Genomic DNA, 22,515 nt, shown 5'->3' with positions numbered 1-22,515 from the left:
CACCTTCCACTGCCCCTCCCCTCAACTTGCTCTCACGATGCAATCTCTGCATACCAGCTTCCCCTCCCTTCCTGCTGTGAGTAGAAGCAGACCGAAGCCATCACCAGTAGTAAATGGTGTGAGCCATGCTTTTTGTACAGGCTGAAGAACCATGAGCCAAATAAACCTTTATTATTTTCTATTTATTTTTTATTATTTATTATTTATTTATTTTTTTGAGATGGAGTCTCTCTCTGTCACCCAGGCTGGAGTGCAGTGATGGCGATCTCTGCTTACTGCAAGCTCTGCCTCCCGGGTTCACACCATTCTCCTGCCTCAGTCTCCCGAGTAGCTGGGACTACAGGTGCCTGCTACCATGCCTGGCTAATTTTTTTGTTTTTGTTTTTGTTTTTGTTTTTGTTTAATAGAGACAGGGTTTCACCATGTTAGCCAGGATGGTCTCAATCTCCTGACCTCATGATCTGCCCGCCTCGGCCTCTCAAAGTGCTGGGATTACAGGCGTGAGCCACAGTGCCCAGCCCACCTTTTTTCTTTATAACTTACACAGCCTCAGGTGTTCCTTTATAGCAACACAAAAACGCACAAAGACAAGTACCTATCTCAGGGGTATTAGAAGGTTTACATAAGTTATTGCATGCAGATTACTTAGAACCTAGAAATAGTTAAGGCTCAATATTTGCAACATCTGTTTACTGCTTTTGTTTTTCACATTGAATTGTTAAGAGTGTGGGCTTTGAAGTAAACAGACTAGGACAAAATATTGTGTCCATCTTTTCCATCTGGTGAACTTGAGACAGGCATCTTCCCTGACAGAACATTAGCTCCTTCATCTAAGCATGGACATGGTAGTTCTACATTTCCAAGTGTTGTAAGGATTATGAAAAGCTTCATTCATAAACACTTTTATAGCAATGTCACTCAACAAATAGGAACCTTCCTCCCAGTCTTGCTAGTATATTCTTCCTCAAATGCAGCTATTATCACAGTTTCCATTCTAAGAACCAACCCTCAATTATTTCACAATGCCTGTTAGATAACATCCTGACCCTTTATACTGCAGACCCTCTACAATCTGGTTCCATTATACTTTTCCATAAAGATGTTCTGTATCAGACATAAGGTGAGTTCAGAAATCAAACATCCATTGTAGTCAAATCAGTCTGTTCATCACCTGGAAACACAAGTGATACAACTACCTCACCCTTTGTGCTTGCTATCATGCTCCACTCTCTCTAATCCTTCCTATCTGTATGAACTCTGCATTTTCTAGGCTGACCTCAAATCACAGCCCTTCAGTGGCATAAATGCATATCATTCTATCCTGGTATTTTTCTTCATCCCTGAAATCCTGTAACATTCATAGGCTACCTTTGAATTTTTAAATGGCTTTATTATTTCTTCTTGCATTGTGGTTTACCATTTGGAATCAGGTAGACTGTGTTCAGATTCTGCTTTTTAGCTATGAGCCCTTGGGCAAATTACTTATTCTATATGAGTTTCAGTGTGCACATTCACCAAATGTGGACAATAATAATGGTCAACTCCTAGGATGTTTGTGAGAATTGAAATAACATATCATTCTTAGCCCAGTATAATCATTTAATTTTTTTTTTAGTAAGCATTAGCCAGAATCATTGGTATTGTTTCTGTTTTTCTTATCTAACCTCAAATATTGAAAGTGTCTTGGAGCAGAAGTTGTATGTTATATACTTTCAGAATCTCTCTACCATGGAGCCTTTCGCTTTAATTAATTTCTGCTATAATTAATTGCTCTATTGTGCCATTTTCTGATTTCATCCAATCAGATGAAATCTGATTACTTCTTTTGTGTATGACAAAGAAGTAATCCCTGGTGACTAAAATGAGACTGCATTTTCTTTCTATATTGTTGCTAACCCAGGTAGCAAGCACAGGCCCTGCCAGTAACTGTCATAAAACTCTCATCTGGGACTCAGTGCACTGCCTGCTCCTTAGAGGAACAGAAAGTTGTCAGTAGGGCTATAGTGCAAACAGTGTTGACCACTTTTTGTTATTGGAAACATCATGTCCGAGGCAAGACCATATTTATGATGTTGCCATATGGCTTGAATTCCAAGTCCATCCCATTGCTCTCTCTAAAATACAGAGCATGAAGCACTCCTACTAATAACACTCCCCATTGAGATAAAAGCAAGGATTTCTGTGTCTGAACCAATCTGGCAGCAGATTGAAGTTACAGTTCTGCAACACCAATTACCTAGAAAAAAACTTTGAAAGAAAGAAAAAGTGTTAGTCATCATTTTAAACATTTCCAAATATACTGAATATCACTGCCTCCAAAAGCTTTCTGAACTCACCTTATTCAGAGTCAGGAATGTTTGCTTCTTAATATGAAACTTCCATCATTGCATCTCTATAACTTCTGAATCTCTTCCCTCTCTTAAAATTATATGTGTATGTCCTACTTCTTGGCCATCTCCCTGAGAGCAGGATCCATATCTGACTTATCCCCACATCAGTATTAGTTATGACCCTTATAGTTGCCAATGACAGACAAACATTGGGATTTGCCTAAGGTAAAAATGGAGGGGTGTTGATTTATTATAAGAATAAGTAGATGTCTTATAGAATCCAAAAGCAAGGAATATATCAGGGCCTTAGAAACAGATTGGAACCAGGTACTTGAACATTGTTAAAAATGTAAGACTCTTTTCTCCCTCCATGTCTTTTCATTCTAGGACTCTAATTGACTCATCTCTCCATGCAAACTGAATTTTTCTACTTCTCAGTCTATGTGGCTGCTATCAGCAGCTCCTGAGTTTAATAACTCTTCTATTAAAGTGGGCAGTCCTGGTTGATAGGAATTCACTATTTTTAGTTTCAGGTAACCAAGGAAGAGAATCTGTTGGCACAGATAAGCTTAGGTGCTCACTCCCAACCCAGTCAGTTGGTACCCATTACAAGCCTATAAACGTGTAAGTGATTTCCTAGAAAACAAGAAGTAGTTGTCTAAAAGTGTAAGAAGTCAGAGGTGAGGGCAATTCACCTTTCCTATTATTGCACCTAATGCAATGTCTCCCTCTCAGAAATGTCTTAGTAACTCAGGTGGTGAGAGAATGAATATAATCTGAGTTTGCTGCTTGAACTTGATCCTGCATGAAGATATTTACATGAGCCATCTATTCTCATCTTATTTTTACACTTCTGCAAATATGATGTCTTAATCAATATGCCAGAAAGACATGGAGAAATAACATACACCAAAATAGCATGTTTTAGAATGTTGGGCAGTTCTTCTCAAACCTGAAAATACCTGCAAATAAAAGTGACCTTTGACGTGAAATTGTAAAATATTGTAAACATGAAGTTTTTCTAGGTGTCCGAAACATTTCTTCTTTTGATTTATATTTTCATGGGAATGCAAATACTAAGTGGTCACGCATTTGGGACACTGGTGTCATTTTCTTTGAGTTTTGTTTTCCTCTTTTTTTTTTCTTTAAGATTCTTTTTCCCCTCTCAGACCTGCATAGGAAAAGTCTTTCCTTCAAAAACTTGCTTTATTTTCCCCTCAATCATTAGGTGCTAGCTGAATCTGTGATTAGGAAGAAAATGAAATATCATTTTGATAAAATTCCTTCTGAATTGTTATAGATGTTTGATTATATAAGTTTAGATGTCGAGCTCACTGAAAACTTCTGGCTGCTGAGACATTTTTAGATCAGAGTACAAAATGAAGATGGTAACCAGGCAACATGGCCCTTCTATAGTTATTAAAAATAAAATGTGAAGCTTCCACGATGCAGAATAATTCTCTGACAAGTTTGTCTGGCTTTCTTTCTGTCATTGCCTGGAAAAATGGGTAGGTCCCATTTGCTGAATTGATTGATAATTTATATGCATTAAATACATTATTCTGTAAGATTATGATTCCTGGACAGTTATATACACATGAAAGTGATTAGGATAATTTACTATAATTCCTAAAAATATTCCTCCTTAGACATTTCTAAAAAAAATTATATATTACAAATGTATAATTGTATGTATTGTAATAGACACAATATCCACAATCTATGGAAACATAAATATCACCCTACATTCATTAGGATGACATCAAGCTGAAATAATCATATGTATAATCTCTATATAGCAGAATATTACTCATTAAATCTTGGAAAGCTTTCATATAATAAATGGCGATATTCAAAGAATGGCAACAAGATTCAGCCAACTGTGGCAAATATATGTCCATTATTTGATGTTTTCAAAGGCATCTGAACGTGTGATATTATCTGAGTAATTCCGATATATATAGACACACACATTTTTACATATATCACACATATAAGAATGCATAGATGAGATTATATGTGTGTTATATATGGGTATATATGTGAATATATTTGTATATATAAGAATATACATATGTGTATATATGTGAGTATATGTGTATATATATAAGAATATGTGTGTATGTGTAGATAGATACATACATAGATAGATAGATACACTCAAATTAAGGGGACTTTGTCTCTCATGTTTCTGGTACTCCTCAGATGGCTCTTCCAAGGCTGTGTGTAAAATGGATATATGAGTGATGAAATTGCATAATCATATACAGTAGATATTCTTAACCCTAACAGCGTGTCTGAATCACCTGGGAAGCTAAAAACATGGATGCTCAGGCCCAGCAGTAGAATCTTTGATTTAGCTGGTCTGGTTTGGAGTCCAAGCAAAAGTAATTTAAAAAATTCTATACCTAATTCCAGTGTGTAGACCAGGGTGTATAACTGTTGTGGACATAAGTATTCCGCATATACTTCCTCTGTGTCAGGGATAAGTTCCTGGAAAGAGGGGCTCTATACAAATCAGTAGTTGTGGATTGTTATAGCACTCTCCTGGAGGGGAGCATTTGTAGGTAGGCATCAGGTCTTGGCAAGCACTCCTCTTGTAATCTGAACGCTGTCTTCTAAGAAAGGCAGATCTCACTTGGGAATTTTCTGGTATATTCTTGGTGATTGGTTTAGATTTCCCATGATTTTCTCCAACTAGTTAATTAGGCTGGCAGCCTTTCTGGGAACTAACCATCAGGCTTCTTCCTGGAAGTTGAGAAAGAAATAGAAATTAAGATGAGGCATTGGAGTTCAGGGAACAGAGAAAAGAAATTCTGGTGGATGACTGATCCTTTGAGGTGTAGCTTTTATAAAAAGTATTTAAAAAATATAGTGCCTTGGAATCTACCCATCCTACTGTAAGTTTTCAACCATTGTTGGCAGCAGAAGTACAATACCAAGATGTGTGCTCCGTGGAATTTAGCATAGAGAAATAACTCTTTGTTCCAGATACTCTCCCTTTAAGATCTTGTCCATCTCTTCCACCAGGAAGCCTCTTGTTGGCCCAGTTGGAGATCATAGAAAGTTTTGAACTCTTTTGAGTCCTACATAAAACAAAAAATTAATGCGAACAAGATTAAGCCAAAGACACTCTATATATAATCAATAAAAAATGTTCGCAACACACGCTGTTGGTCTTGGTTTTCTTGATAGACAATCTCTAACACCTACCATATTTCTTTTATGAAGATACTGAACATATGATATCAAGCTAAAGCACCATGTGTTTTTCTCTGGTGTCTTCCAAGAGAGCATATTGAACTGGAACTTCTACGAGAGCCAGAGAACGGTACATTTATGTTCAATAGCTAAAATCCATGCGAAGCATTTAGACCGAAGCTCTGGGCATAGTAGTCACCTACACAGTAGGAGATTGTGTTGCCATTAATTAATTTAAATGTTTCAATCTGAAAATACCACTTTATATATAGTAAATTTTCAGGAATAATTTCTTGAAAATATGTTATATCAAGGATAGTATATAAGTAGTATATTTTAAAAAGTCAGAAGAATATTAGCTTTTTAAGACACTAAGCTAGAAAGAGGCTGAAGACTAGGTTTGTTAAGACTGATTATCATGATTGATTGTTATTTTATTATTTATTTGTATAATTGACACATAATACTTGTACATATTTTGGGGTACATAGTGATATTTTGGTACACATTATATTTAGTGATCAATCTGTAATTAGCATATTCATCAACTCAAACATGTATCATTTCTTTGTATTGGGAAGATTCAAAATTGATTATTGATGTCTGCTATGGTTGTAGATGTAGGGGGTGGTGACATGAGTATATTTACTATACCTTTCATGCACGTCCATGTGAAAAGACCACCAAACAGACTTTGTGTGAGCAATAAAGCTTTTTAATCACCTGGGTGCAGGTGAGCTGAGTCTGAAAAGAGAGTCTGCAAAGGGAGATAGGGGTGGGGCCGTTTTAAAGGATTTGGGTGGAGAGTGGAAAATTACAGTCAAAGGGGGTTGTTCTCTTGGCGGCAGGGGCGGGGAGTCACAAGGTGCTCAGTGGGGAGCTTCTGAGCCAGGAGAAGGAATTTCACAAGGTTAATCGCTCAGGTAAGGTGGGGTAGGAACAAATCACAGTGGTGGAATATCATCAGTTAAGCCAGGAACCAGCCATTTTCACTTCCTTTGTGATTCTTCACTTGCTTCAGGCCATCTGGATGTATACATGCAGGTCATGGGGGATATGACGGTTTAGCTTGGGCTCCGAGGCCTGACATCCCTGCCTTCTTATATTAATAAGAAAAATAACATAAACTAGTATTGAAGTGTTGGGGCAGCGAAACTTTTTGGGGAGTGGCATGGATTGATAATGGACAATATTTCTCAGGGCTGCTTCGAGCAGGATTAGGGGCGGCGTGGGAACCTAGAGTGGGAGAGATTAAACTGAAGGAAGATTTTGTGGTAAGGGGTGATATTGTAGGGTTGTTAGAAGGAGCATTTGTCACATAGAATGATTGGTGATGGCCTGGATATGGTTTTGGATGAATTGAGAAACTAAACGGAAGACCCAAGGTCCAAATAAGAGAAGGAGAAAAACAGGTATTAAAGGACTAAGAATTGGGAGGACCCAGGACATCCAACTAGAGAGTTCCCAAGGGGATTCAGCATAATTACTTGCTTGGTTGGTGAGTTTTGGGGCTCTATCCTTGAGTTTTTTTATGTTGTCATACACCAGGCCAGATTGATTTAGGTAAAAATAACGCTCTTCATTAAAAAATATACAGAGTCCTCCTTTTCCAGCAGTGAGTAACTCAAGGCCTTGGCGGTTTTGGAGGACAACTGCAGCTAAAGAGTCAACTTGGGCCTGGAGGACAGATAAAGTTTGTGATATGTCTGTGATGCTAGCAGAGAAGTCATTAGAGAGGCTATGGAAGGTCGTGACAGAGGTTGAAATGCCTGCTATTCCTGTACAGAGAGCAATAGTGGAGGCAGAAAGTCCTAAACTGACAAGCAAGGGAATTAGTGGAATAACTTTTTTTGTTGTGTCAGTGTCATGAGGGGAACAGGAAGCTCTTCGGTCCCATTTGCAAATTGAATTTTGGGAGTAAGAAAAACTAGTGTGCATGTGCCTGTCCAATTAGCAGGTAGACACACGTAGGTAGAGGATCCACAGAGGAAGAATAGACCTTGTGCGAGACAAAACTGGAAATGCAAAGTAAAAAGATGAGAAGGAGTGCTGAAAGGGGTGTCCTGTACCTAGACTCCTAGGGATCCAGCTAGGGCGGCAGCCGTCAGAGGTTGTAATGAGAACTGATGGGGTAACCGCGCAGAGGGGGAGGTTCAGTTTTCATGGTGTATGAGGAAACGTTGAGTGAGTACAAGCAACCTTTCAGTGTTATTTACAGGGCTGGGTATAAGTAAACAAGAAGAGGGCCTGGGAGGAGAGTCTGATGAGCAAGGGGAAACTAGCCAAGGATGGAGTGAAATACAGGGTAAGTGTCTTCCTAAGCAATAATTCTAATGTTTTTAAGTTTGCCTGTATTGATAAAGGGCTTATCTGTAATACGGAGCTGGAAGTCTCCGATTGTTTCAGTGATGTGTATAGTTGGGCTTTGGAGATGAAGAGTGAAGGAACATCAGGAAGGTGAAAGGTTACCTAGGGGAATTCCAGTGGGTCTTTGCCAAGAGATACATAAAGGAGCGGCCACAGGAATAGTAGTTTGTGTTGTGAGGGATCCAACTATGGGGGCAGTAGAGTTGATATAAGGAGAAAAGTTTTTTAAGTAAGTGTGGAGAAGGGCGGCAGCTTGCTGATGTGAAATGTCTGGGGAGGTCTTGCTGGACCTGTCTAGAAAGTAAAGAAGGTCTTCAGGAGGGTAAAGGTGAAGGCTGTTAAAGGAAGTTTGGAGGTGTAGGGAGACAGGAGGTGTTGCCCAGTCTGCATGTAAGGCAGGGACAGCTGCTTAGGCACAGGAAGAAAGGGAAATACAAAGCCAGCAATTGTTCACTAAGTAGGGCTTAGAAACGACTAGGAGAGAGTGAGTAAGGTTGATAGTGTGGCAGAGATAACTGGGGAGAGGTAGAGGGTAGCATAAGAATGAGAATGAGAATAAGAGTGAGTATAAAAGTAAAGAATAGAACTTCATCAGGGTGCAAGTATTGGAGGGTGCCCTGCCAGCAAAGATCATCTATCCATGCTAAGAGGGAGTTAAGAGTGGCAGTTTGGGGATAGCACCAGGAGATATCAGCTGTGATGGCTTGGAGAAACAGTGTAAACTGGCAGTGTAAACAACAGCAGGGCATTTATGAGTAGTTGAGAACGGCGAATAGGAGTATGACTAGACAGAAGACAGTAGGGATGACAAGTTTTTTGGGGCACAGTCCAAGTTGGTCTGTTGTCTGGAATGAGACTGGGGCCTAATAAAAAGGAGCGTCCATACAGGAGCTCAAATGGGCTATACCCTGTAACATTCTGAGGACACGCCCGATAGATTACATTGGTAAAAATTAGATTTGTTTAGAAATAGGAATTAACTTATCTTGGAGAATAATTGCTCTTCTACAAAATTTTACTATTTACAAAAGACTGAATATTGTATCAAATGGGCATTTATTTTGGAGAGATATATATTTCATATGCATATTTTTTGTTTTATGTTGCATGTGTCTGTGTTTTGCTTTATAGATGTATAAGGAATTAAAAAACATGAAGGAGCTAAAAATAAAATATCACTCATCATTTATTCATCACATCATCTAATATCAACAGTAGGTTATCACATCATCTAATATGTCAACAATGGGTTATTACTATTGACATATTGACATTATTGACATTCATTGTTACTATTGACTTTGGTATTAGATAATGTAATGAATAGTATATATGTAATATTATAATAGTCATACTATCAAAGTATTTTTAATTTTTAAAATATAACATACAAACATAAATTATTTTGGCTCCTAGCATACACTTTTGAAAACTTTCTGTAGTCTGATGGCTGCATACTACCTCAAAACGTGTATTAAATCTTGTGTTTTGGGGACATTTGCAGTGGTTTTACATTTTCATTGTTCTAAAAAGTGCTCAAATGATTATCCTTATAACTACTTTTGAAAGAATATATCATAAAAATTACTAAACATACATAAAAATAGAATCATATAATCAACTCATGTGAATTGAAAACCCAGTTTCAAGCATTATCAATATTTTGCTATCAGGCTTTAACTTTCTCTCCTGATTTTTTGTTGTGATGGGGCATTTTAGATCAAATCTGAGACATTATGTCTTCTTAACTAAAATATTTTAGAATGTATCTCTAACTGATGGGAACCTATTCTTTACATCACCATGCTATTCCCATATCTGGTAAACTTAATGATTTTTAAAATCACCTAGTACTTTAAATGCCTTTTCAAAAATGCATATCTTTTTTTCCATTAGGATAAATAGCTTGAAACATATTGCTAGATCAAAAAGTTTGCACATTTTTTATGACTTTGGATATATTTTGGCAAGTGCCAATATGTATTTCAAGATTGCACAATTTAATGTGACAATTAACACTCATTGTTATTAGAGGGAAAAATATATGAAAATATGGAATGTCATTAAAACAACATAGTATGGAAGGAGGAAGGGTAGAAAGGTAAGAGATTAGAAAGGCAAGAAATTATACTAACAACAATAAAAACCCAAGCCAGGAAGTAATGTTGTAATACCTGTGAGGGATCAGTGCTCTTGAGTAAAACTCTTACCACATTTCTGCACAGAACATTTAACCATTAAGGCAGGGGTTCAAGTTGGCATTGCCATGAGGTGGGGTAGAAAGAAGAATAGCAGGAGACTCCATCGTGTGCTTATTTATCAACCATTCCACACCCTGTGGAAGCAGCCTGTGGCCTCCAGCTGGATGCCTCTTCAAGTCTCACCTCCTAAATCATCCGCTAGAGGGATGATCATTTTATTTTTCATCTCTACTGACTTTGTGCATCCTGAGCAGCCTCAAAACAATATATATGTGGGCCATTAAGCTCACATGACTGCACATAGCATAGGAAAATGATAAGAGGCTTTCAAGTGTAGAGGGTTGTTACTTTACAGTACCTGGAACTGATACTAAAACTGCTTACCTTAACAAAAGGAAAGCAACCTGCATTTACTGAACAATTTCAAAAATGTTGTTTTATCCTTCATATTGAAAATTTTAAAAATCATCTGTAAGGTGGGTACTATTGTCCTTAATTTATAGATGAGGAAAAGTAGGTGCCACTTTAAGTCTTATTTGGAATATGTGAAGAAATGGATGAATGAATGAAATGATAAGCAAATTAAAATGTACAGTTTGATAGCAAAACAAAAGTGGCAGAAATGTAAGTGATAGACTTAGCATAAGACAAGTGAAATTAGATAGCCAGTAGTTGGCAGAGGCAGGATTCAAATTCAGGTCTATCTGACTGCAAAGTGAGGCTTTTAAGAGCTGAATATTTCATGCATAGTTCCTAGTGTTAAAGTACAAAGTTTCTTAAGTTTTTTGTTATTGTTCTCTCTCTCTTTTTTCCTCACCTTACGTGTGTGCCTGAGATAATTTTCTATTAAGTTAGCTTACATTTACACACTTACATGCTAGACACTGTTCTAAAAACTACATGTATTAATAGCAAATCCAATAGTTACAACAATCCTATGAAGTCTATATTATCATCATCCCCATTTTATCAGTTGAGGAACTTAGACTGGTTAGCCCATTTGCTCAAGGTCGTCTAGCTAGCAAGTGTTGAAGCTTGGAATTGAACCCTAGAATTCTAGTTTCAGAATCTGCTTTTAGCCATTAAACTATCAATTTAATAGGTATTGTTTATATCTATATTTATTCCCATATAAGTATATTCAGATTACATAAATATCCTTCTGTTTCCCAAGCAGTTTAAAGGAATAAAAAATGACAGGCGCTCTGATATTATATAATATGCAACAGCCCTTTGGAGACATTTTGTGCAATAACATTGTAGACATTATTTCCTGTACCTCATCCATAAACACTTCCCGTGAGATTTTTGTTCTTTGTGGAATAATTTTTGTTGCAATAATTCTTATTTGTTTTCTCAAAAATAATGGCTGGTTTCCACCTCTCTCATCAATAGACACACCAAATAATTTGTGAGTGCATCTGAGAGCCTAGACTCCTCTCATTAGATCAGTAATGATCTTCTAGCCAAGCTGATTTACATGTCTTTAACTTCCATTTGCATCAGTTAATATTGATAGGAACTGGAATGGGGAAGGAGAGCTGAGTGACACACAGTCTCTGGCCTCCAGGACCTCAAAGATTCTCAAGAGAGGCAGACAAAAAACTAACACCTGTAACACTGCACAAATGCTAGCGGGGCTACCTGTGGAACATGTCCTGAGAACACAGCACATGGCATAGAGTCAAGGGTGCAGAACAGCCAATTTCTACAATCATACAAAACTCCCCATTTTGCAGACAGAAAATCCAAATGCGCTTGCTGTGGTTGAATCCATGCAATGCTTCCTCATATTTCTTGTGGGATTATATGTTAAATTCCTAGCTAAGATTCAACTTGATCATTTTCTAAATATCCAACTGGTTGCTGTTTATTAGACGATTATTAAAAGCTCATTGTTTCGCTAATTATTTGAAATACTACCTTTACTCTGCACTACATTAAATTCCCATGTGTAATTGGGTCTAGTTCTGGACTTTCTGTTCTGTTCCAATGATAAATTGATCTCTTTATGTGCCAGGACTACTCTTTTTCAATAATAGTGAATTTAAATCTGAATTTAAAATCTTCTGAGGCTTGCTCTCCCTTTTTTCACTTCCTTCCCCCAAACTACTTGCTTTTCTTTTTCAGCATTCTCTTGGTTCTGATATTTTTCCATATGAACTTTAAAAGCAACTTGTCTATCTCTAGGCAAGAAAAGTTTGTATTTTTATTGAGATCACATAAAATCTATAAATTAACTTGAAGGGAATTGACATATGTGAAACCTTCAACTTTTCCTGAAAGACAAAAGCCCTGATAAATGGAAAGGTATCACTTGTTCTTGGATAGATATTGGGCTAACCAGTCTAAGTTTCTCAAAATTTACACAGAGAGATCGTCTGTCTTTATATACACCAACAATAACCACTTAGAGACACAGTGAAAAAGCGCAAAATTAAATAGCTAACCGCACCTCCCCCCAAAAAAGAGAGAGAATATCCTGCTACTTTCCTAACTTCTCTGTTTTTGTTTGTTTGTTTGTTTTGTTCTATTTTTTTGTTTTTATTAAGATGGAGTTTTTCTCTGTTGCCCAGGCTAGAGTGCAATGGCAGGATCTCGGCTCACTGCAACCTCTGCCTCCTGAGTTCAAGCAATTCTCCTCCCAAGTAGCTGGGATTACAGGCACATGCCCCCATGCCTGGCTAATTTTTTCTATTTTTAGTAGAGACAGGGTTTCACCATGTTGGACAGGATGATCTCGATCTCCTGACCTTGTGATCTGGCCACCTCAGCCTCCCAAAGTGTTGGGATTACAGGCATGAGCCACCGCGCCTGGCCAACTTCTCTGTTTTTAGTAGCTTTTTCAAGGATATATTCTTATGGGCCTGAAATCGTATTTCTCATTTCAGTGAAGTTTTTAGATTACTCAAATTGCAGCAAAGGAACATTAGAGAGATGCGTTTCTCAGTGGTGGGAAGCTCGTGTCTACCCTGACAACTACGTACATCTCAAAAATGAGAAATGTAGCCCAGGTTAAAGGCAGTCGGATGGTGAGGAAATAGTGTAAGCAGAAGAGCTCAGGCCTACCTAAAGGGAATAGCTATTTTTTGAACACATGGAGTTGGGGGACAGTGTTACTAGATCTTCTAACTTCATAAGCAAAACTAGGAATCTGGATTTTCAAGTAAAATCTTCTGGCTTTAAAGTTGGTTTTAAAAATATTTTGGGGCTGGACATGGTGGCTCACACCTGTAATCCCAATACTTTGGGAGGCTGAAACAGGTGGATCGTTTGAGCCCAAGGATGTGAAACTAGCCTGCAAAACATGGTGAGACCCTATATCTACAAAAAAAAAAAAAATTACAAAAATTATCCAGGCATGGTGGTGCCCACCTGTGGTCCCAGCTACCCAGGAGGCTGAGGTGGGAGGATCACTTGAGCCTGGCGGGTTGAAGCTGCAGTGTACCATGTTTGAGCCATTGCACTCCAGCCTGGGGACAGAAAAAGACCCTGCCTCAAAAAAAAAAATATATATATATATATATACACACACACACACACACACACACAAATACACACACATAAAATCACCACACACACACACACACACACACACATTTTGTGGCAAAACAGAAAAGACAAGTCTATATGTTAAATATGCCCTATAAACCACCACTTTGTGACCTCTGAGAACAGTGTTATCATTTGGACCAAAGAGAAGCTAGTAAGGTATACCACAACAGGATATTTTATTTACTAAGGTGTATTCCTTTCCTAAGGATAACATGAAAAATGACTACAAATTTGGTTCTTTAAAACAACAGAAATGTATTATCTTATGGTTCTGGGGGCCAGAAATCCAAAGTCAAAGTTTCAACTGGGGCCACCACCCTCTGAAGATTCTAGGCGGAGTAGCGTTTCCTGGTTCCAAGCATTCCTGGGCTTGTGGCTGCAATACTCCATCTGTGTTCATCTTCACATCTCCTTCTCACATTCTGTGTGTCTCTCTTCTGTATGTGTCTTATAAGGATTCTTGTCGTTGGATTTACAGCCCTCATGAATAATCCGGGATCATCCCATCAAGAAATCCCTAAATTAATTTTATTTGTGATGTAACTTATTGCTATAGAATATTAATATATTTTTCAAATAATATCATATTCACAAGTTTGGGGGGTTAGGACATGGACTTTTTTAAGAGCCAAATTTAAATCACTGCCACAGGTTGTGTTATAGAAATATAAAAGGGCATGAAACAACTATGTAGGGTTTAAAAATAGTTATAACGTTACCACCCAGTCAAGAATACTAGCAGAACGATAGATGCCCCAGCACTGTTTCTGTCCACCATATGTCTGTCTCCTCTCTTGTACCACCAGAAATAATCTATTTCTTTTTTAGAATATCCTACTTTTACTGTAATAGTTTCAATGTTTTTCTTTGTAGTTGAACCACATATGACTGCCTCATTAAACAATGTGGCTTATTTTTGCCCAATTTTGAACTTTATGTGACATAAATGATACTGAATGCATTCTTTCATTCCTGGTTTGTACATTTGTTATGAGATTCATACGTGTTTTTGTGAACAGCACTTTTTTTTCTGTGTATTTCATAGGCATTTGGGTTGTTTCGGATTTAGTTATTACAGATATTACCACGCTACACATTCTTGAATGTATATTGTGGTGCATGTGTGTAAACTTTCTAGTGCATGTACCTAGCAGTAGAATGGCTGGTCTTTAAGAATGCATATTAATAATGTTAATAGATAATGCTGACCTATTTTTCAAAATTTTTGTACTTATTTGCACTCTCAGCAACAGGGAATTCCCTGTTTCTCACCCTAATCAATGCCTCTTTCTTCTCTCTTCTCTCCCCTCCTCTCCCCTTCCCTCCCTTTCCCTACATCACCTCTTTTCCTTTTCTTTTTCTCCCTCTCTCTCCCCCGTTGTCATTTCCTTTTGTTCTTTTTATTAATTGCTTCATTCACTGATTCTATTAGTGTCATATGCCTATGATGTGGTAGAAGCTTTATTTTTCTGAATCATTGGGCCATTCTTCCTAAGAAGAAAGCAGACTTTCTGTTTATAGGCTGGTAAAATGAAGCCTTGGGTACCCCCTGGCACCTACGCTAACAGGGGTGTTCTAATCTCCAACACATGAATAGTGTTGAGAAGGCAGCCGTCAGGACTCCTGGTCACTTTCTGATGTCACAGGAAGCGCCATCAGTATCTCTCAGCTCCCATTATCCTGGCAGAGCAGGCAACTGGGTCCTCTGACCCCCTCTTGACATTCTGATAGGCTTCCCTTCATACCACACACTTGCAAGAGCTTTTTCTCTCTCTCTTACCTGGAAAGGTCACTTACCAAACACGATGCCTGGGATAAATGGTTTCGATTGTTTTGTACTCTCTTGTCTCAACCACCAATTTCAAGGGGTGTTTGAGGGCAGCAACCCAGTTAAAAGAGGAAAGAACCAGACTGGTATGGTCCTAACACCAGCTAAAATCCATTTCATTTTCTCTGTGTTGTTCTAAGTTTACTTTCAAGATTACAGGAATATTGCTCAACATGTAACCAATGGGGCATTTGCTTCAGAGGCACCTGGAGATTAATTTTTGAAATTAAATTTTTCTGTCTAATAAAAGGAACAATTTCATAATAAAAATACCATCTGCCCCGCATAAAAGAATGATCTCCTTTTACATGACTCTGATTCTCTTTCCAGTGACCTAAAACTCTGGTCTTGGTGCCTTGGTTTATATTTAAATACTCTGACAATTTAATAGTAATGGGATATGTGTTCAGATTACTTTTCTTCTTGGCTCTAGTAGAAAGTTTGGAAGAAAATATCAATTTACTATGACACACACACACACACACACACACACACACATAATAATATTAATAGAGTCATTCTAATTTTTGCTTCTACCCCTGACTTTCCCTCTGCTCCACCTTGGTAACTGTATATCTTGTATTGGACAGTCTATTCCTCAAACAAGATAGGTAGAATCTTTAGGTTGCAGGAACTAGAATGACAGACCAAGAGTGATGGCTTGGTGACTTCAGCCAGAGGGAAAACTTTAAACCATTCTGTATCAGAAGCTCCATAGCCATTAGTAAAGAAAAGCTATAGTGTATGCCTAACCCAGAGAGCTGCCAAGTATATTCCAAGGCATTGTAAATACATGGCTACAACAAGATCTCTCTTAAAACTTAAGTCTCTCGTGGACAATTTTATTCTTTGTGAGCAAAATTGAATAGAAGCAAACTTCAAGACTTAATTTATGTTTTTCCCTAGCTAGAAGAATAAACAGACTCTTAGATCCTGAAAGAATCTGACTCAGCTAAGAAGAGGCAAGTCAGCAAGAAGTAACTAAATAGAATAATATCCATTTGACCTCTGCTTCTGCTGCTTTGAATTGTCTGAGAGGAGCTTCGTTTTTTGAAAGTGGCTTTGGCTCAGGACTGTCAGACTGTGTAGTGGGTTTTGCCGTTTTGATTGACTTATCCATTCCAATAGCTGAACGCATGATTGTTTTTGCTCTTCTACCTGTCGAACCACCCAGTTGCCCTATGGAATCAATAGCTGATACAGTAAGTTGGTGATGGGGCATCTAGTAGAGAAAGAGAGGAAGTGGCTTAGTAAGTGGGCCATGGAAGAGCTTCATAGCAGTAGTTGTTGACCATTGGTGGCTAAGAGAATTTGCTGGGGAACTTGAAAAAAAAAAATAACAAGACTCAGATACCGCCTACCTCAATGAGCTGGACTGTATTCTTTATCAGCTTTCCAAATGATTGCAATGCCCACCAAAATGTGAGACTCACTGCCCCATAGCATGGGTGTCAGAAACCAGGGTCTGGAATTAGGCAGATGTGGGTCCAAATTCTTCTCTAAGCCTTCATTTTAAACTTTAGAGTATGGATCTGACACTACCTACTTCCTTTGGCTGATGTGACATTTTATGAGAAAATGTACATAAAATACTTCTTATTTTTGTAATTGTAATTATTCCTTTTTTATGGCCTTACAGGTAAGGGAAAACTTTGAATAATTTAAGTGTTCTGAAAGTAGGTCCATTTTTTTCCCTATGGTTCTTGATCATAGAACTCAACTTTGTAAGTTTCCAAAGTTTTTCCATGGCCACAAACAAGATACTGTGGGGGAAAGAGATGGTGTAGTCTCCATTGCTGCTAGTGGATTGAAGGAAAATCGGATAGGTTAAGTGTGTACCTGCTCATGGGTCCATGACTGAGTGAGATTAATAGATTTGGGATTTGAGCCTAGGGACACTGAATCCAATCTCTTTTTCCACTCTGACTCTTGCAAGATCTTATGACTCCATACGAATGTTTAAAGTCACACTGTCCTAAAGAGGAAGCTAGAGAGTTCCCTGGCCTCCTCGTTCCTGCTTATCTGGATACTCTTTATACATTGGATTGAGATTTATATTGGAGTCAGTTCACCTACAACCTCTTCAAAAACTTTTCCTTCTAATTTGAGTAGAAAGTCAATTATATAATGGGATATTGCTAAGTGAAAGGAGGTTCTTAAAATAATATTCATGGATCAGGAGTTAACACGATTAGGGATACAGAATGTGGCATAATGGTTGACCTTAGGCATGTTACTATTTCTTATAACTCTGTTTTCTCACCTACAAATGGAAATTATGCTAGTAACTACCTACCTGTCAGATTGAACTAGGAATTTAGTCATAGATTAATGCAATTAAAATATTTTTCCTCCTTCTGTTAATTTTTTTTTTTTTTTGGTTGACACACAAGAGGATCCAGTTCACTGAAACAAAGAAAAAAAGTCACTTTTATTTTTATTTCTGAATATGCCAGCAGTGCCCTGCAAGCACTGACCTTTTCATTTAACTCTGTTTAGGGTTTGATGCCTACTTTACATCCCGTACACTTGAAAACAACAGAAGAAATGTATGGTTTGCTGAATACTGGGAGGAAAACTTCAACTGCAAGTTGACGATTAGTGGGTCAAAAAAAGAAGACACAGATCGCAAATGCACAGGTAATTTAATTCTCATTGTCCTTCTCCTATTACTCTACGTGGCTAGCCCCGAAATGTCTGCATAGCTGACAGAAGGAAGCTTGGCTGGAGACAAATTGAAAAAGTAAATTAAATTTTACTAGACTGTTCAGAAAATGGAACAGGAGCATACGTCTTGCAGGACAAGAGATGTACAGACAAGAATGTATTCTTTTCTGCCTGTCTATCTAGCAGTAGTTGACATTTTCAGTGATTCCTTGAATTCAGAAGGGGTCATGTTGCTTTGAATTCTCTTGTTCAGTTTCAGCCAGGGGTATGAAGTAATTTTCACATAGACAAAAATCTCTGACAAATCCCATACCATTGCCAGATTTAACTGTTACCATGGGCAGTATACTTGATTAAGGAAACAGAGTGATTGGGTTTAGAATAATGAAAATCCCAAATGATTTTCATTAATGTCTAAGTTAATGAGTTACCCACTGTTTAAAATATTCACAGCTCCTTATATATAACCTTGCAAATGAAAAATATCTGTGAATAAGTCAGAGGAAAAATCACACATTCATTTGTTTATTCACTCACTAATATTTACTGAGTGACTCCTTTCTGCTATGCACTGTGCTAGGCACTGGGGATCCGGTGGTGAGCAAACTAAGTGAGAATCTTCCTTCTATGTCGTCCAGAGTCTGGTGGAAGGAATTTGACTTTATTCAGTGATCTTGTGAACGAATTCTTAATTACAAACTGCAATCCGTGTTCTGAGTGTTATGAGGGCCTGTACCTAAGGAAGTTTACTCATGTTGAAGGTAGAAGCTGTCTCAAAAGACCCTTTTGAGGGAATGATGCTTGAGTCAAGATAAAATGAAGTAATGGACATTGGCTGGTTAGGGAAGGAAAATAAGTTGGAGAATTCTGATTAAACATGGCAAATGGCTTGCAGTAGGAGGAATTTTTGTGTTTCTGAGGATGTGAAAAACAGAAAAAAACATGACTGAAGTACATGGAACAGAGAGAATGTGTGAGCCAAGGCTGCAGGTATAGAGAGATGTCCAGAACTAAGTCATTTTAGGATGTATGTGGGACTTGACTTTTATCCTTAGAGTAGTGGTAACCATGGAAGGGTGTTACACAAGGGTATGACATGATCTACTATCTTATCAACTAGACCTCTTTAAATAGCAGCTTTTACAATTCATAGTGATGACCTTCAAGTATAATAAGGTAATAAGGCTAAAATATCTTATGCATGATCAAGAAGGACACATTCATGTGGGATACAGTTCTGTCTCTAGTCTGTCTTTATAACATAGCTGTTTGAATACCGGTCACCCACATGTTGTAGATTAATCCACTCAACAAGCATCTATTAATCATGTAATACATAGCATCAGGAACATCATGAAGTCTTTGAGGGTGCTTAAATGTAGTCGCAAGGAGTTTTCTGTGAAAAAGGAGAAATGAACAAGATATGACCAGAAACATGAATAAAAATAACACTATAAAATCGGTATGATGCATATATTAAAGGCATCATTCAGTCAACTGGAATATCAGATTAACCATGTTCTCCAGATCATGCTGTATAACAATAATCCAGAGATATGGTCGCTAGAATAGTGGGGGAAAAGGGAAAATATTAATTTAATATTGACTCGACCTAGGCAACACAAAGCTTTCAAGTGGAAACTGAAAAAATTAGCTTGATATCTAGATAATTTGTCTATATGACAGGGTACATTCAAGTACACCAGAAGTATGTAGATGATTGATGACAGTTTTCCTGAGTTCTTTCTGACATTTGGTGTTCTGTAGAGTGTATGGAAGGTGGAATCGATTGACGGACGTTAGGATTGTCCCAATCTGAGGCCATACCTCTGACTTTTATGAGCTTAAACACAGGCTGTTTTATCTGGAGCCATGCTTCAGGCTGATCGTTGAGAATTTGGGTTTATACAAACTAGTAAGGTCATTATGCAAGCCTCTACCTTACAAAAATGGAAATAGAAGTGTTTGTGTCTTCCTAACTACCATGCTTCTTCCATGTGAATATTTGTAATCACATTCACTAAATTATCAGTGTACCCAAATTATTTGTATATTCTCACCTTCCTTTTTCCTTCCTCGTCACTTTTCTTTGTGATGAGCTGTACCATACGGAACGGAGGTAGATATTGTTACCATTTCATATCTGTTACTCTTCCACCTATGGATATGGTGGTCATATTTTATTTGTTTTTCTTGTCCTTCCTTTTTCCAAATCCAACCATACATACATCTTTCTTTGATAGTATTCCAAAAAATACTATTTAAAAAATCTTTACATTTAAGTATTCTTCAGTTTGGAAGTGAAGAATCAGTGGGAAAGGTAACCTGGTTACATGCTTTGGTAACTAGTTTTTAAAACACTAGGACAGGCGTGTTAGAAAGGGCACCCAGATGAGCAGACTGTCTGAGTAGTCTGGCACTGAAGATCTGCACTGTGAATACAATGAGTGTTTTTATCTGAGGACTGTAGAACATAGCCCCCTTCACAGAGCTCTCTCTGTGACTTGGCTCTGCTAAGGAAAAAGGAAGTCTTATTCATATAACATTCACTCTTAAGATGTGAGCACAAATTAAAATGTAAACCTTTTTTTTTTTTCTTTTGGACTGGGTAGCCTCCTTAGCCATACTAAACTATATTTGTTATATATTTGCTGCAAGTACACCAACACCGAATCAGCCATTTGACAAGTTTTAAAGATGAGGAATGAGACCCATACTATTTGGAGAGAGCAAATTCCTGAGGTCAGAGTATAACCATGAGTTCTAAAATCACAAGAAAATGCAAAGTCGTGAGAGGAATAATAATTATTGAAAAATATTCATTAAGAAACATGAGATAGGCTGTTCATACTTCATAATTTTACTTGGGGCTAGATGTGCATGAATTCTTACAGAAAATGACCTGAACAACTATGTCATCTTTATTTCTGTAAATTATCCATGTTCACTTAAAGTCTCCTCCAAGCAAGGGATTTTATCACATTCTTTAGTATTTCAAGAACATCCCTACTTTCCTTGATACCAAATCCCAGGATGTGACAATCTGAGAGCTAGACATTCTTCCTCTTACCTTCCTTCGGAGTAGCCTAATAACCATTGATATAGATCAAGCATTCGCAGTGAGCCATCCTGCTCATGGGATATGTTGGCTGTCACCACTCAGCGCAAAAGCAGTTCAGTAAGTATGTGGTTGTCCAAGCTATCACAGAAAACACAACTTCCATTTGACAGGCATTAATGCTGTTCATGCTACTTCATAGAAGCGCTACGTTTTCTCATGGAGACAGTGCTAGCTATACACACAGTCATCTCTGCTGGAGAGTTTGCCACATACCATTTATCATTTGCAGGCAGAAGGATCAGATGTGATTTTTTTTCTGGGTTGTATTTGTGTTCCCGTACCCACAGCCCACCAGCTGACTGTGTTCACCCTTGAGACTTGCCAGGATGCTGCTGGCACAAATACCAGTTTAGAGTATGACCTCTTTGGGAATAATAAGTTTCAGTGGAAATACTAAGGGTCAACGAAATAAGGAACATTACACAAATGAAGTGATATCGCTGCAAAAAGAGATTGAGGCCATCTCGGGGTCAGGAACATTATACCACAGTGGTTAAGGAACCTTTGGTTTTGGAATCAAAAAGGTCTAAGCTTCTTTTCTAAGGACATCCCTAACCACACATGCCTGTGATAGCTTAGATAACGTGTTTCTAACCTCTCAAAGTCATTTCTTATTTTTGAAGTGAGACTAGTAAAACTTTACATTCAAAATTGTTGAGTGGATTAAATGAGATAATTTAAATAAAGGGTCTGAAATTTTACTAGCACATAGTAGTAGCTAACAATGGAAATTTTCTGCTGTTCTGGGTTGAATTCAGTGGCCTGTGAGGAATACATGAAGATCTTTTTGTCTGTGTCACTCCTTAGAGATCAGGATATATATCAACTCCAATAAGAAAACAAGTACATAAATATAGACAAGAATTTTTACTGGGGTGCACACTATAGAGTGGAGTATTGAGTATCAAAGAGTTTGCAGACAGGCATCATACCATGTTATGCTATGAGTGAAACATGAAGCTCAAGGCTTAAGGAATTTTGGTGCTTTAACACAGAGTGTGTGTCCAAGGCCCAGTGACACTTGGACACACGCTGCATTATGGAGAGCATCATATCCCAAAGTTTGCTCATTTTCTTCTGAAGAGCTGTATCCTTACATAGCTAATGGCATCCCCAAGATTGTAACACTCAACATCTCATATCCCAAAGTTTGCTCATCTTCTTCTGGGAAGCTGTATCCTTACATGTCTAATAGCATCGAATATTTTAGCTCCCAAATTCATGTTTTAAACTCAGAAGGAGGTT

General features: G+C 37.9%; 1 protein-coding gene across 15 annotated transcripts in view; it reads left to right on the top strand.

Moving 5' to 3' along the window:
* GRM7 (glutamate metabotropic receptor 7) overlaps positions 1–22,515 on the top strand; it is an 888,361-nt gene that overhangs the window by 542,063 nt on the left and 323,783 nt on the right. For all 15 annotated transcript variants that reach the window (XR_004181784.1, XR_004181802.1, XR_004181781.1 and 12 more), the window contains exon 5: positions 17,982–18,122. Coding sequence is in view for 5 of the 15 variants with exons in the window: in XM_021933241.2 (XP_021788933.1) it covers positions 17,982–18,122 (141 nt within the window). In the remaining 10 variants the exon portion in view is untranslated. The remainder of the gene's footprint in view (positions 1–17,981; positions 18,123–22,515) is intronic.

The sequence above is a fragment of the Papio anubis genome, chromosome 2, assembly GCF_008728515.1.
Source record: "Papio anubis isolate 15944 chromosome 2, Panubis1.0, whole genome shotgun sequence".
In the NCBI taxonomy this organism is placed as follows: domain Eukaryota; kingdom Metazoa; phylum Chordata; class Mammalia; order Primates; family Cercopithecidae; genus Papio; species Papio anubis.
The sequence above is the reverse complement of the archived record's forward strand: the minus strand, read 5'-3'. Positions and strand labels throughout refer to the sequence as shown.